We start from the raw sequence: 16,979 nt of genomic DNA, 5'->3' as shown, positions 1-16,979 counted from the left end.
TTGTCTCATCACAACATCAGAACCACATTTTACATGCAACAGCTGTCCCTTTTGTTTGCCATCAAAGTCACAATGATTCACTGGATGCATCAGAATCCACCACCGTGTCATCTGGATTGGGTCCACCTTCAAATATGCATTTGAGGTACGCTTGACATGTCAGCTCAAAGGTTGGCTTCCGTTTGAAGAGCTTCTTGAATTTCTTGAAGAGTCGTTTTGCTCGTTTCTTGAACACCTTGGACTTTTTTCGAGTCCTCGCTCTTTCCAAGTCGTTACCAGTCCTCACTCCTGCAACAGGCGGATGAACAATTGGGATTTCTTCATCTTCGTCGTCGACGTAATATACTTCACGTTGAGGTGTTGATGGGATGCCCACCTCTCCATCCACATACAGTTCATGTGCTGGAACCCAGCCAACTTCCTTCACGTCTGTTACTCTGTCTTCTTCGTCCACACCTGTTACTCTGTCTTCTTCGTCCACACCTGTTACTATGTCTTCTTCTGTCACCTCGTCAGCCCCATCTTCTTGTTCATACAGTATTCTATCCGGTGGACAAATAATTCCCAAAAGTGTGGTTGACTTGGTAATTCCGAGTCGTTTAAGCTTTTTCTTGTAAGCTGCCACACCCTCATCTTCCCAGAGTTCGGGAATTATTCCTCTTTCTAAGAGGTTGTCATATCTCGAAAATACGCCAGTGAGATTGTGAGGTTTTGTGTTGTTTATGTGCTTTTTGTCCACAAAATCGTTACTTGACTTGTTCATCAACTGTTTAAATTCAGTGATGGTCATCTTCTCGTCCGCGACTTGATTTGGTTGCTGTGTCAACCAAGCAGGACACTCCCCGAAGGTCATATGTTGAACAGAAGGACACTCATCTTGCATCACAACGTTCACTGTATAGTAGCGACCCATGTTTTCACACAACTTATATTCTCTGTCATCGATGATTGACAATTCCAAGTCCAACTCACTCGCTTCAAATTCACCTTCACTCGCTTGATAACCATCCTCACTCACTTGATAACTATCCTCACTCACTTCAAATTCACCTTCACTCGCTTGATAACCATCCTCACTTACTTCAAATTCACCTTCACTCACTTGATAACCATCCTCACTCACTTGGTCTCCGGCTTCTTCAACTTCAAGGAGACTCAACTCATCAAACTGGACTATCAAACTATCACATTCGGTGGGTCCAAAGATTGGAGTTGATTGGTTTTGTGCAAGCAATATTGATAGACCTGTTTCAACTTGATTGATCGACTTTTGCTCCATTTGAGTTTGGATTGGAGATTCCGGAGCGTCATAATGAATGGTAGGTTGTTGGTTTGCCTCCGATGGAGTGAAATACGCTGGCGAAGTGAGCATAAAGCCAGCTGATGGATCGAATCCTGGAAGGATTTTGGTGACGTCGACAGTCTTAAAGTCAATAAGTTGGTACAACTCGTCGGGGGTGATGAAATTAACGTTGACAGACTTCATTATCGAATACGATATCGATGAGGGAAAGGGGGATGGTGAATGATTGGGAAGAAAAAGAAGAAAAGAAGGGGGGTGAATGTTCTAATGGTAACTCTTTTCGGCGGCTTTTTAGGTATACACTGGTTAAATTGAGAATAACAAATTATTTTTGCAACACTCAGGAAAATTAAGGGCAAAAACATGCAAAATATACTGCAAGTAAGTGTTTCGAGAAAGCTTTAAACCATTTATAAGTAGCGTAGCTAAACACTGGAATACTTGGATGATACATCTAAGTCTCTTACCAAAACTACTCCTCTGTGAACAGCCTATAATTGATACCTTGTTGTAATCTATCTGTGAACGGTGTTTGTGGCAGAAATGTGCGTGCAAAGAGGAGAAAAAAAATAAAAGAAACACGAAAGTGAGAGGTTTTGCAACCAAAACTCGTCACACACACGACCACAAACAAGTAATCACAAGAGGCTTGGAGAAACACATTAAGTAACACTTGAGACGACGTTGAGGATAAGACTAAAGTGTATGTGTAGATATTTATGTGTTGTTTGTATCTGGAAACAAATTAAGAGACAGTGGGGGAAGTAAATCGTAGTCTGTTGGTTACTTTATTTTCAATCTGAAGTTTCAACAAGTACATCAGGACAAGCAGTTGATCCAAAGATCTTTTCTGTTATTCAATGTGTGTTCTAAGTCACAACGTATACTGTCCTGTCAAAGTATTTGACTTGAGGTTTCTTAGAACACCAATTAGTTGAATATAAGTCGGTAGAAAAATGAGCAAAGACGCCTATGCTTTGCAACATTCGCCATGCAAGTCTTGGCCTTGGATCACATGAAACTGAGAGCAGATTGAAGATGAGGTTGATAGAGCCAAGCTCACTAAAGAGATATTGAAGTCGGGATTAATATACTGAAGATAACAAATCGCCTCGCTATCAGGAGTGTCTTCTCTTGTCAGATCCAAAATGGCTTTGTTGGGTTTTGCTAGCATGTAGCAATCAAGCAACCAAGCTAGTGTGCATTGTTTGGAATAGCGTTGTGGCAGTGCTAAGGGCATTGTTGAGTCATTTTGGCTTTCGTCTTTGGGTTCTCAAATCCACTGAATTAAAAATTTTCACAAAATGGGATACTGTTGGAACGATTAAGGAAAGAGAGCTGGAAAACTGAAACTTATATAGGTGCCACCATCAAACACGCACTATAACAAACAAACCTAATTATATCACTCACAACTGGTTTGTTATGTGCAAACCACCATCATAACTACCATAAGCCAGTACCCCATTAGTAGGTGACTCGCTCACAGCTTCTTTTATCATCAATTTCCGCATTGTTTTCAGGCGGCGCAACTCATAATGATATTATCACATCTGCACAGGTTCATGTAGGATAATATGATTCTATTTAAGGTGTCAAAACTCTGTCTACAATCACATCAACAGCATGGCTTGCAGGAAATCTATCCGAGATAGAAGAAGTTTACACCATAGAATCCATTCAGACTCACACCCAATTAAAAGTGAGGTACATACATAATTGATTTTGATCTACTTAACGTCGACGAATTGAGGCATTCTTTATCCAATTTCTCAAAACCGTGTTTCGAGATAACGGCGCTTAACCAGATTCGGACGATACCCACAGTTGAGATTATCTCAGATCCGACAAAATCGGAGTCAAATTATGCTAAGCCCTTTTTATATATATATATATTTTTTTTTTTTTAAATGTTTTTAGTGCTCTGAGCGGGCGTTTCAACCCCCGCTTTCGGTATGAAATCCGCCTAATTCCGCATCAATTTTATAGATAAACAAAACAATAGAATCGCGCTAAAAATTATTTACAAAGAGAGAGAGAGCCACAGTCGACCAAAAACCTTGTAAAAATTTTCAAACTGCCAAATCACCGTCTTCTTTTCGAAGTAGGTTTAAGCAAGAAAGATGTCTAGTGAGCAAGATAGTAGAAACGACCAGCATCGTGAACAACAACAACAACAACAACAACAACACCCTCACCATCACCATCAATTTCACCCCAACGTCATCCATGATGCTTCAGCGGATTCAGCCGGTATAATTGCATCGGAGTTAGCCGCGGAGGATGGCAGTTTACTCAGTAGCACAACGTTGAAATCACACAGCTATGGTGCAGCAGAAGAAGGATCTTCCCAAGATTACGCAATCGATGAACCTAACGGGGGCTACGCGTTGCCCAAAAAGCAATTGATCACAGTGGTGTCGAGCTTGTTCATGGCTTCATTTTTGGCAGCATTGGATGCTACTGTAGTCACCACCTTGCTAACAATCATTGCTTCCGAGTTGAAGGCAGTCAAGAACATATCGTGGATCGCTACATCCTACTTGCTATCATCATCGGCATTCCAGCCAATCTTTGGAAAATTGTCAGATATATTTGGCCGTAAATTCATCTTGATTGGATGTTCACTCATGTTTGGTATTGGATGTATCATCTGTGCCACTGATTCGTTATGGTGGTTGGTATTTGGCAGGTTTATTACTGGATGGGGTGGTTCAGGTCTCACTGCAGTCGGCACAATTACCATGTCGGACCTTATCCCATTGCGGGACCGTGGGTTGTATCAAGGGCTCGCAAACATTTGTTTTGGATTGGGTGCTGCATCCGGTGGGTTTTTCGGTGGGTTGATTGCCGACAGCTTGGGATGGAAGTATGTTTTCATTTTGCAAGTTCCCCTTGCGGCAGTTGTTGGGTTTGCACTCTATTTCAATTTGAACTTACCTGCAGGCTCTCCAGGATTGGGGGCGCACGGGCAAGACATTAGGCAAAAGTTGAAGAGAGTTGACTTTTTGGGAAGTTTCTGCTTGATTAGTGCATTGATGATGTTTTTGACTGCCACTTCATTGGGTGGGAGGGATATTGCATTCACGTCGAAAACTTTCATCTCGCTCTCTGCAGCAAGCTTTGCGTTGATCCTTGCCTTTTTGTATGTAGAGGCATACGTGAGCGAAGAGCCCATCATTCCAATTGAATTGCTCGGAAATAGAACCGTGTTGGCTTCATCATTAACCAATTGGTTTTACACAATGGGGATTTTCGCAATCATGTTTTACGTCCCAGTTTATTATACTTCTGTTCTTTACTTGTCAGCTAGTGAAAATGGGTTGCGGTTGGTACCCAACTTTGGCGGTATTTCCATCGGTTCTGTTGGTGCTGGGTATTATATGAAGCGTACAGGAAGATATTATAGACTAACTGTCGGTGCTGGTATCTTGGCCATACTCGGTGCTTACCGAGTCACTCTTCTTGATAGACACACTCCAGTTTGGCAACAGTTTGTCATGATGATTCCTCAAGGAATGGCATATTCTTGTATCTTGACGGTTACATTACTTGCATTGATTGCGGCTACTCCAATGAAGTACCAGGCTTGCACAACGTCAATTCAGTACACATTCAGATCAACTGGATCTACGTTGGGAGTTTCAGCAGCATCAGCTATATTCCAAACCGTTCTTGCACCAAGTTTACTGAGGAAAATTTGGGATTTGGTCAAGGATCCAGAAGAGGCTAGAAAGATTATCTCGAAAGCGTTGGAGGATACAAACTATGTCCATGAAGCACCAAAGTATGTTAGAGAAGCAATTAGATCTTCCTACGATGAAGGATGTAGAGGTGCATTTTACTTTGCTTTTGGAATTATCATTCTCGGAGTCATCTCGTCATTATTCATGAGAGAACATAAATTACATACAAGTATTAATAGAGATTGAAATATGATATAGATGGTTTTGAACTTTTCGTTATTCAAGATGGATGTCGTATGTATGATTCTTTCCACTAGATACATGCAATGTTGGCGCATCAGGTTTCGAAGTGTAGATTGACGGGTCATGATTGAGGTTACGCGTTGGTGGGCTCTCATCGTTTTCATTGAGATTAAATGTGGTGACGTCTCTAGCAGGGATGGGGATTTCGTGATCAGTGCTCATCTCAGGACTGAATATCATTTGGAATGGAGATTTGATTGGATGCTGGAGATGGTGATGGCGACGATGTTGATGTTGATGCAGAGAGCCTTCTTCGAGAAGAGGCGACAATATTGGTGACATGAGCTCGTCATTATGGATTGCCGATTCCAACGAGTCTTCAATAATTTCCTCAATCAATGTATTCTCCGATGCAACATTGACGTTTACGAGAAGAACAGCAACAAAGATGCAAAGTATACCCAAAATGTACACTGAACTGGTATTTATAGGCTCCTTAGTGTAGATTAATACCACGTAATCAATGAAAATTGTAATGGGTATGGAGCTGGTCAATGTCAAGGAAACAACCAAGGGACTGGTCAATAGCATGGCTAATATGGATGTGTAGTCCGACACAACAGTGAGAACGCCATTGAGTACAACAATAAACAAGATGGTGTTGTTGGAAGGTAGTTCAAACTTTTCCACATCCATAATATCAGCAATGTACAACACAGGAACCCCCATCAAGAATATCATCACACCCACAAAGCCAAACAACCGTCTCTCATTCGTAGTCTTGGCACCTCCGCATTTGAATTTCATAATCAATAAATAGAAAGCATAGAATAAAGCACCACCCAAAGCCAATATGTTTCCGAGTTTTGGATTTTTTGGAGTATACTTGTGCTCCCCATTTTGGTCACCCACTGAACTCAAATTGACCAAAAACACACCACAACAACTGACAGCGACACATATGACCTTTATTTTTGAGAACCGTTCAGTTTTGATAAGGACCCCAATTAGTAATGTAAACACCGACGTCAAGGACCCAATCACGGTTTGATTTGAAGCTGAGGTGAACCTTAGTGATTCCATGACAAAGATGTTGTAAAAGAGGTAAATTGTGGCGATTTGGAAAGCAATAATCAAGACTTCTTTTGCAGACAAGATTGAACTTTCTTGTTCTTCCTGCTTGTCAGCAATCAACAAAGGCTTGTTTTCATCCAGCACCGGTTTCCTCGTGAGTTCAAGTAAGTCGTACAAAAGATTGAATGAAAAGCAGGACCCAGTGATAACTGCAAAGAATATTGGCTTCCTATACTCGTCACTTTTGAGCACTCCATTGACCAACTCCAACCCAACAATCCATGCCACGATCGATATTACGAGTAGTATTATCCCAGCTTTGTATTTACGTTTCTCCTCTTGAGTAATAAAATCAACCACCTGCTCTGGATCGGATGTGCGTTGTGGTAACAACATGTTTGTGGTGTGTGTGGGGGAGGAAATGGTCGTCATGGTGGGAGAAGGCTTCTTTCCATGTATGCTATTGGCCAAAGAAAATTAAAAGTGTATGATGTGGTTACATTTTCAGGTTTCCCCTTTCAAATATGCTCTCCTCTTCTTCCATTGCTCTTTCTGTGTTTATCTACGGATCAGAGATAAGAAATCTACACAAAATCGCGCGCGGAACAATACAATCTTCTATGAGAAAAAAAAAGAAATCATGTAGCAGATTGCGCAAATCGTGGACTATGATTGGATAGAGACCAGATTTCGGAATGCATAGAAGACGGGCCGTCGAAGTACCAGGGGAAATTCTATACCATAGTCGGTACCGTTAAAAGACAATACCACCGGCGTGGTCCTAACCCAGTACTTACACAATACTGTTTCTATTAACCCACTCTCATAACAATTACTTTCAGTACCCGTAAGTGTTTGCCAACTTCTTTTCCAAATGCTGCAAAGCTGTGATATACTCGGTGTCCTTTGCAACACCTCTACCAGTGCGATCTCTTAGTAATTTACTAGGCACTGGTTCCAACAACGTTTCGTCACTTGGATGACTAAAGAACACTACCGAATATCGATCTTCCGTTTGCAAATTACTAAACTTGACTCTGTGAATGGTACTCTTCAACAACCCAGCAGTCCAATAGCTCAACAAGTCTCCAATATTGACAATTATTGGCGGAGCCATACCTGGCTTGGTACTATCGACAAACGGCACCTTTTCCCATTTCCTACTCACAGGACTATAAATCTCCAACCCTTCCTGGTTCTTCTTTTGAAACAAAAGAGTCATTGAGCCGTAATCGGTATGGGCACCAGCACGCACCTCACCATCGCCATTGTTGTTTGTGGTTTGAGCAGGGTAGTGCAAAAACCGCAAAGTTGAACCGGACTTGGAAGTGGGCTTGTATCTCGAAGTAAACCATTCAGCACCTGGAACTCCTCCTTCTTTGTCATTACCTTCAATTTCAAGGCCTTTAGCTAAAAGCAAGAGCAAATCGAGGGCCAATTTATTCAACTTCAAAGTCATATCCTTGACAAATGTGTATCTTTCCTGTTCTTCAACAAACCAGTCTGGGATTGCACCTGATGGCCCACCAGTTGTGAAATCTATACCACTAAAGTTCAACCCCTCTTTGAAATCCTTTTTGGCATTGGGATCAAGGTTTTCCCGATTGAATTCGATATACCCACTATTTGAACTATCAAAGGGGAATTTCCTCTTGTAATCTAACGGCAACTTGAAAAATTGCTTGGATATGTCAAAAATCTTGTCAACTTCACTAGCCTGGAAATTATGACCATCGATGAATACAAATCCTTGCGATACCAATGCGTCTAGTAGCTCCTTGGCGATTTTGGGGTCGTCTAAGTAGGATATGTCAACTGTGGTCAAAGGATTATTGTCGCTTGTCATTGTCGCACCACTGCTGTACTAAAAAATTGGAGAAAATGAGGACAGCTTGTTACGGGAAGAAACTGATGGTTATATACGTAGAGTTTCAGCAAGTGGGGTCTTTCAAAATTTTCTCATCTATCGTTTTTTTTTTTTCCGCTTTAGTGTCCACACGCAATTTAGTAATTATAGTGGAGAGAGAGAGAGAGAGAGAGAGAGAGAGGGAAAGGGGGAGGGTGAGGGAGATGGGTGATTGGGCAAGGGAAGATGAAATAGATAAGGATTAAACTAGAGTGCAATTCTCCGAAACTTGATTGCATGTGAAAGGGAAACTAATCGTATGTTAAATCTTAGAAACCACTTCTGTTTGGTAGACGAACAAAGTGTAGGAAAGAACTGATCTTATAGAAGAAGAGTAAGAAAAAATAAAAAAAAAAAGACGGAATTCTTTGTAGGGGTTAAAGAAAAAAGTTGCGGGAATAAGAGTAGCACGTGCTGCTTATCTCCGAACAAACGCAATAAAGAAATCTCTGGTGTTTCAGACCACAAACACATATACATAATTTAATCTATCGAGTGTGACCTTCTTGAAAAGGTAAGAAGTCTTGTGACAACAAAAGCAATTAGCAATAGGACGGGACAATAGGAGAACAATATAAGCGCACGTGATCACCTATTTTTATGACGCGTCAATTGCTTGGTGAAGAAATAGAGAGAGCATAGAGACAATACAAACCATAAAACTATGATAATTAAAAGAGTGAATTGTTGCAGTTTCTCTCCCTCTCCTTTTGAATCATCAAGCCTTGATGACTATGATTGATATGAATGGCACCGCATCCGTCCCCTCCCTCGTTTGGTGTAGATAGCATACATTACATTAGCTGTTGTTCAGCCAAACGTCCAGCAGATACAAACACAACACAAAGACTTAAATTTTTTTGCTTCGAGCAAAAAAAAAAAATAAAACACAAGGGATACTGCTTATATGCAGTACATCACGTATTATTTTAATTTTTTTTTGAAATTACGACCCCTAGTTTTCAATACACATTTTACACACACTCGTTCGATAGAATGGGCTGTGACAAGTTTTATTACGAAACTAAGAGGCAAATGTATATATACGCACACACACACACACACACACACACAAGAACAGGCTCAAGAGGATTGAAACTGAACATACAACTACTTATTATGCAAATTTGTTAGGTCTAATTAGGTCTTTGTCGCGTTTCATTTTACTTTACTCTAAATAATCAAATAGGAAAATTTCTTTTTTCTTTTCTCTTCTCGAAATAAAGAAAAAAAAAAAAAAAGAAAATTTGGTTGTTAAACGTGTATTGTAGTAGTAGTAGTAGTAGTAAATTATGGAAAACTAGAAACTTACGAGATTACATCTACTTGGTGACACAACAACACAGGGTTTGATTTAACATTTACTACAATCACACCAACACCAACACCAACACCAACACCAACACCTACACACTTATACACAGATACACTAGAGTACCACCATCGTTACTACACAGAGTAGTCTAATACTTTTTCGTTTTCTACTTTTTTTTTTTCACTTCCTTCTCCTGTTGATATTGTGTGGAAGTCACTACATGCTTTAAAGACCCTTTGCTATTAGAATCTTTCACACACACAGACACACACAGACACACACAGACACACAGACGCTCAGTCCACTCGCTTCTAGTCATCTAATCTCCACCTTTCCCCAGCATCAGTATCAACAATGCATACACGTCAACTACGAATTTTTTGCTTCCTATTTGCGGTTGTTCTACTACCACTTTCACACGGTATTGGGGTCCTAGTACCGCCATTGAAGAAAAACCAAATACCTTCGCTAGACAATCTCCAACAGTGTATTTCCTACGAGCTTGGAGCAAAAGATGTGCTCTTTCTCACTATAAAGTCAATTGAACATTTGCCGTCGCAAGACTTGAATTTGCTAGTTTTAGACAACCTTGGCAACAAATTGAGAGACCAACAGAAATTGGAAAGATTCTCCGACCCTATCGAGCTCATTATCAATCCACAAGGTGTCACTTATGAAGGCGATGCTTCTCTGGCTGCGAAATTACAAGATCGTGATTTGGACCCAACCAAATTTGTACATATTTGCTTCTACAACACATTTCATGACTTATCATGGAGCTTCAAACCAAGGACATTTGAGTTGGAAATGTCAGTGAATATCAAAGACGACATCAAGAAAACCGATTATCAAATGTATAGGCAATTCTTTGCATATCTCGACGGGGTCCTCACTGAAGGTGAATTTGACAACAAGATGAATATGGTGTCCCTTGACCTTAATAATATCATCGACAAACTACACAGCTCCAATGACGTGGTGAAGGAACTCTTGGATCAGGAGTTCAAGTTGAGAGATACCAACGAAGAGATTTTCAGTGGATATACATTTATCAGCATTGTGCTTTGCGCAACGATATTTGTTTGCGGGGTTATACAGCTATTGTGGTTCAAACTATACCTCGGGAGAGTCGTCAAGTGAGCCACCCCTCCTTCTGTTTCCACTACCTTCACGAAACATACTCATTTTATCCCCCCCCCCCCATCATTGTCACCATTTTGCATTCGATCTCTTTTAATTCATTCTATAATTAATCTCACCTTTAATAGACAATCAATTTTTATTTCATCTACACAGTTTGCCCACATTTTTTTTTTAATTGCATTACTGGCCCCTCATCTCTTCGCTCGTCAAAACTTCTCTACACAATTGCTCCATCGACTCCCTATCGATCAAACTACCCACATTTGAATACGCCAAACTTGCTTCGTATCCCATTATGATTCGTTGTTCAGTTATACCCAATTCCCCAAATGCCAACGCTTTAATCACATTGTAATACCTAGCAATATTGTTCCTCGTTGCCTGATTAATATCCTCGTTCTTGTCACTATAGATCTCCCATGAACTTTCTTCCTCTAATCTAGTGATTGACACCGAACCTTGTCCCGGCGTATAGTCCTTAGCTCCCTGTTGGACTTTTACTCCACTGGAATTTATGGCCGACGATTGTGAAGGTTTAGCTTTCGTCTTGGAAAGCCATATATATCCATTAACTCCCAATATAACAGAAACATTTCCAGGTAAATCATAACTATGATTTTTGGACTTGACAACCAACGAACTAGGAATCCTCAAAAATATACCATTTCTCAACTTCCCATACTTGAGCGACCTCGTATGCAACGATGCAATACCGTTATTGAATATCGTTTGTACTTCACAATTTAACAAATCACCCTCTTTTAAAAACGACCGCATTTGTAATTCATCAGATTCAGATTTACGACGCAAGATCCCTCCCGGTAAATTAACACTTCCCAACATCAATATCGCATCTTGTTTGGTTCCAATATCTACCTTCCACCTCTTGTTGGCAACTTCAGTGATGCGTCCAACAACATGATCTCCAGTTTCCGGTGCATATTTCCCGCGTATAGCATTCACACTTAAAAGGCGGTTGACACGCGATATGTTACCCACTACCGAGGAGTAAGTCTTGTCGTTGATGAAATAAGTACCATGGCCCTTCATCCATACTGGGTCGCTCGTGATCAATTCTCCTGGTGTGACTATGGCATTTGCTCGAACTTCTTGCAGTTGTTCGGAACGTTCAAAAGCCGGCTGCTCATCCTCGACTTGCATTGATTCATCATCTTCTTGTTCTTTTTCATCATCATCATATCCACTTCGCATGGTTGGCTTAGTTATACTGATGACTCCTGCTGTATCCATTGTGTTGTGTTGTATTGTGCTTTTAACGATGACGATGAGATGAGGACGAACTATAGAGTTAAGAATTTTTCGGCAATCCTTGTTGACTCACAAAACTTTTTCAAAACCACATGAACTTGAAGCTACTATCACACCTATCTAAATCTCAAAGACAGTCAATAGTTATGTCGTCGTATAAACCCCCAGTTAATCGAGAGATGAGGGAATTGGACCGCTCCTTTTTCCACAAAACAATCCCACTTAAAGCTGCTTATTTTCCTCAGCCTAGGTTCTTGGGACAATTTGTGAAGGCATGCCAACCCGATATCTTTTACGTACGCAATATTAAACACATTATCGATTTGGATAACTCAAAAGCAGTGTTGTTGAGAGAAGGTGTTGAGAAGGTGGAGGATTTGACTGAAAAGACACAGGAAAAGATCAAAGAGTATGATATTGAATTGAGGCCGTATCAACTCCAACTTGACTACTCATTTTGGAAAAGTGACGAAATTTTGCAAGCGATCTTACCTGAGCATTTAGCGGATGAGGTCCCTAGTGGGTACAGTCAAGCCGGACATCTCGCGCACTTGAACTTACGAGACGAATTCAAACCATATGGTAAATTAATTGGACAAGTCATTTTGGACAAAAACCCATCCATCAAGACAGTTGTTGACAAGAAGGATACCATCGCTAACAAGTTTCGGACATTCCCCTTGGAGCTACTTGCAGGAGAGGACAACTTTGTCGTTGAGCAGAATGAAAGCGGGTGTCGTTTCAAGTTTGATTTCAGCAAAGTTTACTGGAACTCACGACTCAGCACTGAGCACGAAAGACTTGTTGACAAATTCGGAAAACATGAAGTTGTGGGTGATGTCATGGCTGGAGTAGGACCCTTTGCATTGCCCAGTGGTAAAAAGGATACCATTGTACTAGCCAACGATTTGAACCCAGAGAGTTTCAAGTACTTGCAAGAGAATATCGAATTGAACAAGGTCGACACGTTTGTCAAAGCGTGGAACTTGGATGGACGTGAGTTCATTTCAAAAGCAGCGGATTTGCTACATGAGTTATCAAACAAGGGTCCGTTGAAAAAGACTATTGTGAAACGCTCCAAAAACAACAGAATCACAACGACTGAAGAAATACCAGTACCTAAATTCTACCACCACTTTGTTATGAACTTGCCAGACTCCGCCTTGACTTTTCTCGATGCGTACATTGGACTTTATTCGAAACATCCGGAAATTCGCAGCGAACCAGGGTTCAAACTACCCTGGATACACGTTCACTGTTTTGAAAAATTTGAAAATGGTGAAGATCCAACATTGCAAGAGTTGAGTCAGAGGTTATGGACGAAGATATGCAAATTGATTGGCCATGAGTTAGATATTACCAAGATGGAATTCCACCAGGTGCGTATGGTGAGTCCTACGAAACCAATGTTTTGCGTGTCGTTTGAATTGCCAGAGGAGGTTGCATTTAGAAAGTAATTAGAAGGGGAATTTGTACTTATATTGATCACAAATTGACACTAACTTGAAATGAAAAAATTTAGTTTCTGCTGTCCAATATACAGCGACGCTAGAATTTTGGACAACGGTGATCGTAGAGGCCGAACTGTGGCTGTGTTCCAAGAAATGGGTGTATCTTTAACCAGGACCCAACACAGTGATAACAAATGTTAACAAGAAACAAATGACTTGGTATATTACCAGCGAAAATAGACTTCATGTATTCTCACACATTCCCACCACTTGGGACCACAAATCTACGTACCTGAATTTCATTCATTCCTTTTCTATGACAAGGGAGCTGAATGGGAACGTAAGACGGTAGCCACTCATATCACATCACATCATATCAAACAAAGGCTGCTCACAAAGAGTGACAAAGTGAAGAGTTGAAATCAATACATGCACAACCAATACAATTCAAGATCAATGCAGACCCTTCCACACGTTCTTCTGCTCTATATACATACACCCGTAAAACTTATTCTACTTTTTTATTTTTTTTTTTACTATACTTCCTTGTCGCCAGTGGATTGTGCGCTCACCATTTCGTCCATCCTCTCCTCATACTCAACCTCCGTCACCTTATCTATTATATCTTGCAATTTCTCGCCCTTCATACAACCATCAATGTCATGTAGACTGTACCCACATCTATGATCAGTTATTCTATTTTGAGGATAATTGTATGTTCGTATCTTATCACTGCGATCAGTAGTTTTCACCTGCGAAGTTCGAAGATTCTTTTGCTTCTCCAATTCTTGTATCCGCTCACGTTCTGCCAATCGACTACGCAATATTGCAAAAGCTTTAGCTTTGTTTTGTGGCTGGGATCGCTCATCTTGTTGAGTGACTATCATTCCTGTAGGAATATGCACTAATCGTACGGCAGAATCTGTAGTGTTGACATGCTGACCACCTTTCCCACTGGCTCGCATCGTATCAATTCTCACCTCTCCAGGTTTAAATTGAAGCTCATCGCTGCGTAAACTCTGTTCGTTTCCTTCAGATAACTTTGGAAGGACCACTACTGCTGCAGTTGACGTGTGAATTCTACCCTTTGCCTCTGTTTCCGGTACTCTTTGTACTCTATGAACACCACTCTCGTGGCGCAAGATATCGTATGATCCGGGCTCATCTATGACCAAAATTGCTTCATTCAAAAACCCACTTGAGGTCTTTCCAGTTGACACGATTTTGTACTTCCAATTCTTGTGCATTGCGAAACTGACATACATCTGGAGCAAATCCTCTGTGAACAAACTTGCTTCATTCCCACCAACACCTGGCCTAAGCTCAATCATGGTTTTACACTCTGCATACTTCACTGGAGGTAATAATTTATTCTTCAATTCATTGCACATCTCTTGCAATTGAGGAATCAACGACTGAATTTCAGTTTGGGCATCCTCTACCAACTCCTGATCTTTGATTTTGGAAAGCTCAGAAACCTCATTATTGAGCAAAGCGAATTTGTCGTATTTTTCCATGATTTGAGAAATCCTATCAAATTGTATTTGGAGCACTGGGTCATACGAGTCCAATTTTTTCAGTAATTCTTGGTGTTCGCATTGTAGATTTTGAGCACGCTGGATAAGCAATGGATGGAGCTGGGGTAGTGAGGTCTCTGGTTGTAGGTTGGCAGTAGAGAAGTTCCTGACTTTCGGTAGGAAACGTCGTATACGGTTGATCATGGTGGGGGTTTACACCAAACGCCAGGAGACAATAAGTCGTGTTTTTCGTTTTTCTTTTTTTCTTTTTTTCTTTTTATCATGTCGCCAAAATGTTGAGTCGCGATGAAATCATTGCGACACTTGGAAGAACTTTTATCTCCGGTTTTGCCACCTCCAATATCACCTTCTCCTTGTTTACAACAGCTATGTCGGAGTTCCCAACATTGACACTAGAAGAATTTCAAAATGCTATTAAGGATGTTTCGCAGTTTGAATTGGAGTCCAAGAAAGACCAGCAGCGACATTTTATTTTCAAATTGATCGAGACGAATAATGAGTTACTTGACGAACTACACGCAGATGGGATATCATCAGAGGACAAGAAATTGTACACCGAAACGATTGATGAAAATAAGTTGAGCTTGCTTGGACAATTCGGCAGAGTGGAAAGCATAAATCTGGAGTTGGTTGAAAGGGGATTGATGAGCGTTGAGAACAAGGAGAAGGAAGAGCAAAACTTACTTGACGATATAAACAAGCTTGATAAGAGCGTTCAAAAAGAGGAGAAGTCGGAGCAATTGGAAGAGAATGAGGAGACAGGCGTGATGCTATGACATACTTCTACAAGCTGTGTGCATTTCATTTCAAACAAATGATCTGGTGTTTTCCACAAGCGACACTAAGTCCTCCGTTTATACAGGATATATACAAGAATTACTTTCTAAACGATTTCGTTTCTCTTCCAAACAACTTATCCAAAAACGGTTTCTCATCCAAAGTGATTGGGTCTTCTGGTCGTTTCAATACCAACATCCAAGTAGTACTCAAATGAGCTCTTTTTTCCAAAGTTATGTCTAAGTTAGCCTCATCAACCAACTCACCAATATCCAAATTCCACCTGCATTTCCATTTTTGCATCCTCTTGTCTGATCTGAAATCTAAATGGTTGTTGATGAAATCCCATTTTGACCGTCCATGTTCAAGCAAAACGATTCTACCTCCAGGCTTCAACAATTTGGCCATGTTCCGTAAAACTTGAACTGGATCCTCGTGGCAGCACAACCCAAAAGCCTCCACAATGGTATCATACTTTAACGACTGATCTCTGGGTGCCATCTTCAATAAATCTTCAGCCTTTCCTTGAGTAAAAGCAACTTTTTTGAAACTGGGGAACGCCTTTTCAAACTTTTCCTTCGTTACTTCGACCATATTCTTTGACGAGTCAAGAAATGTTATGGATTTGATCTTGTCAATATATGACGATAAGTAAGTGATATTTCTACCAGTTCCGCAAGAAACTTCCAAAACATCACCCTGAACATGCGACATCAACCATCGTCTTCTAATTCCCATGAATATTCCACGTTCTTCCCACTTTACAGCATCATCATATTCTTTCGCTTTGGTATCATAAAAATCAGTGGTGTCTTCGGGTGGAGCTATGGATGTATTGTCAAAATTGACTTTGTACTCTTCCAGAACATCCTGTAACACGGGTGCTTTTTTCTTCCTGCCACCGAATCGAGCCTGCTTCATATACCACTCATCCAATTCCTCTGGGGTGGGATTAAACATCTCGCCAGACAAGAAATTTTTGCGTCTAAACTCTTTCCTCATAAGCTGGTAAATTTTGTACTTTTTCTGTTCCAATGGCCTAAGCTTATCAGTCTGATTCAACGATTTCAAAGCAAGGTACTCGTACTCACTTAACGAATCCGGGTCATTGGCGTACTTTTCACGAATAATCTTTAGCTGTTTGTCTTCGTAGTAACGGTCACGCATATAAAAGTACAATGGGATAAATGACACAATTATAGCACTAAGGTATATTCTAGGCATAGTCTTGTCTTGAAAGTACTGCGATTGAACGTATTTGACCATTTTGCCAA

At 40.6% G+C, this 16,979-nt stretch overlaps 10 protein-coding genes across 10 annotated transcripts; 4 read left to right on the top strand and 6 right to left on the bottom strand. All coding sequences in view use genetic code 12, as the record gives it.

The window, feature by feature from the left end:
• Positions 1-67: 67 nt before the first annotated feature.
• KGF57_002100 (uncharacterized protein) lies at positions 68-1,486 on the bottom strand (the record flags this gene model as incomplete). Its single annotated transcript, XM_051751378.1, has 1 exon — positions 68-1,486. The coding sequence occupies one exon, from the start codon at positions 1,484-1,486 to the stop codon at positions 68-70; it is 1,419 nt and encodes a 472-aa protein (XP_051609423.1).
• A 1,940-nt stretch (positions 1,487-3,426) lies between these two features.
• Positions 3,427-5,235, top strand: KGF57_002099 (uncharacterized protein; the record flags this gene model as incomplete). Its single annotated transcript, XM_051751377.1, has 1 exon — positions 3,427-5,235. The coding sequence occupies one exon, from the start codon at positions 3,427-3,429 to the stop codon at positions 5,233-5,235; it is 1,809 nt and encodes a 602-aa protein (XP_051609422.1).
• A 30-nt stretch (positions 5,236-5,265) lies between these two features.
• KGF57_002098 (uncharacterized protein) lies at positions 5,266-6,702 on the bottom strand (the record flags this gene model as incomplete). The annotated part of the gene is made up of 1 exon (XM_051751376.1): positions 5,266-6,702. The coding sequence occupies one exon, from the start codon at positions 6,700-6,702 to the stop codon at positions 5,266-5,268; it is 1,437 nt and encodes a 478-aa protein (XP_051609421.1).
• A 442-nt stretch (positions 6,703-7,144) lies between these two features.
• Positions 7,145-8,152, bottom strand: KGF57_002097 (uncharacterized protein; the record flags this gene model as incomplete). Its single annotated transcript, XM_051751373.1, has 1 exon — positions 7,145-8,152. The coding sequence occupies one exon, from the start codon at positions 8,150-8,152 to the stop codon at positions 7,145-7,147; it is 1,008 nt and encodes a 335-aa protein (XP_051609420.1).
• Positions 8,153-9,881: 1,729 nt separating this feature from the next.
• On the top strand, positions 9,882-10,667 carry KGF57_002096 (p24 family protein; the record flags this gene model as incomplete). Its single annotated transcript, XM_051751372.1, has 1 exon — positions 9,882-10,667. One exon carries the CDS (start codon positions 9,882-9,884, stop codon positions 10,665-10,667), a length of 786 nt encoding a protein of 261 aa, XP_051609419.1.
• Positions 10,668-10,850: 183 nt separating this feature from the next.
• On the bottom strand, positions 10,851-11,921 carry KGF57_002095 (exosome non-catalytic core subunit; the record flags this gene model as incomplete). The annotated part of the gene is made up of 1 exon (XM_051751371.1): positions 10,851-11,921. The coding sequence occupies one exon, from the start codon at positions 11,919-11,921 to the stop codon at positions 10,851-10,853; it is 1,071 nt and encodes a 356-aa protein (XP_051609418.1).
• Positions 11,922-12,031: 110 nt separating this feature from the next.
• Positions 12,032-13,396, top strand: KGF57_002094 (tRNA (guanine) methyltransferase; the record flags this gene model as incomplete). Its single annotated transcript, XM_051751370.1, has 1 exon — positions 12,032-13,396. One exon carries the CDS (start codon positions 12,032-12,034, stop codon positions 13,394-13,396), a length of 1,365 nt encoding a protein of 454 aa, XP_051609417.1.
• A 530-nt stretch (positions 13,397-13,926) lies between these two features.
• Positions 13,927-15,111, bottom strand: KGF57_002093 (uncharacterized protein; the record flags this gene model as incomplete). Its single annotated transcript, XM_051751369.1, has 1 exon — positions 13,927-15,111. One exon carries the CDS (start codon positions 15,109-15,111, stop codon positions 13,927-13,929), a length of 1,185 nt encoding a protein of 394 aa, XP_051609416.1.
• An 89-nt stretch (positions 15,112-15,200) lies between these two features.
• KGF57_002092 (uncharacterized protein) lies at positions 15,201-15,704 on the top strand (the record flags this gene model as incomplete). The annotated part of the gene is made up of 1 exon (XM_051751368.1): positions 15,201-15,704. The coding sequence occupies one exon, from the start codon at positions 15,201-15,203 to the stop codon at positions 15,702-15,704; it is 504 nt and encodes a 167-aa protein (XP_051609415.1).
• A 100-nt stretch (positions 15,705-15,804) lies between these two features.
• KGF57_002091 (putative RNA methyltransferase) lies at positions 15,805-16,971 on the bottom strand (the record flags this gene model as incomplete). The annotated part of the gene is made up of 1 exon (XM_051751367.1): positions 15,805-16,971. The coding sequence occupies one exon, from the start codon at positions 16,969-16,971 to the stop codon at positions 15,805-15,807; it is 1,167 nt and encodes a 388-aa protein (XP_051609414.1).
• Between the last annotated feature and the right edge of the window lie 8 nt (positions 16,972-16,979).

Source organism: Candida theae (assembly GCF_024610275.1).
Source record: "Candida theae strain CBS 12239 chromosome Unknown scaffold58, whole genome shotgun sequence".
NCBI classification, from domain to species: Eukaryota; Fungi; Ascomycota; class Pichiomycetes; order Serinales; family Debaryomycetaceae; genus Lodderomyces; species Lodderomyces theae.
The sequence above is the reverse complement of the archived record's forward strand: the minus strand, read 5'-3'. Positions and strand labels throughout refer to the sequence as shown.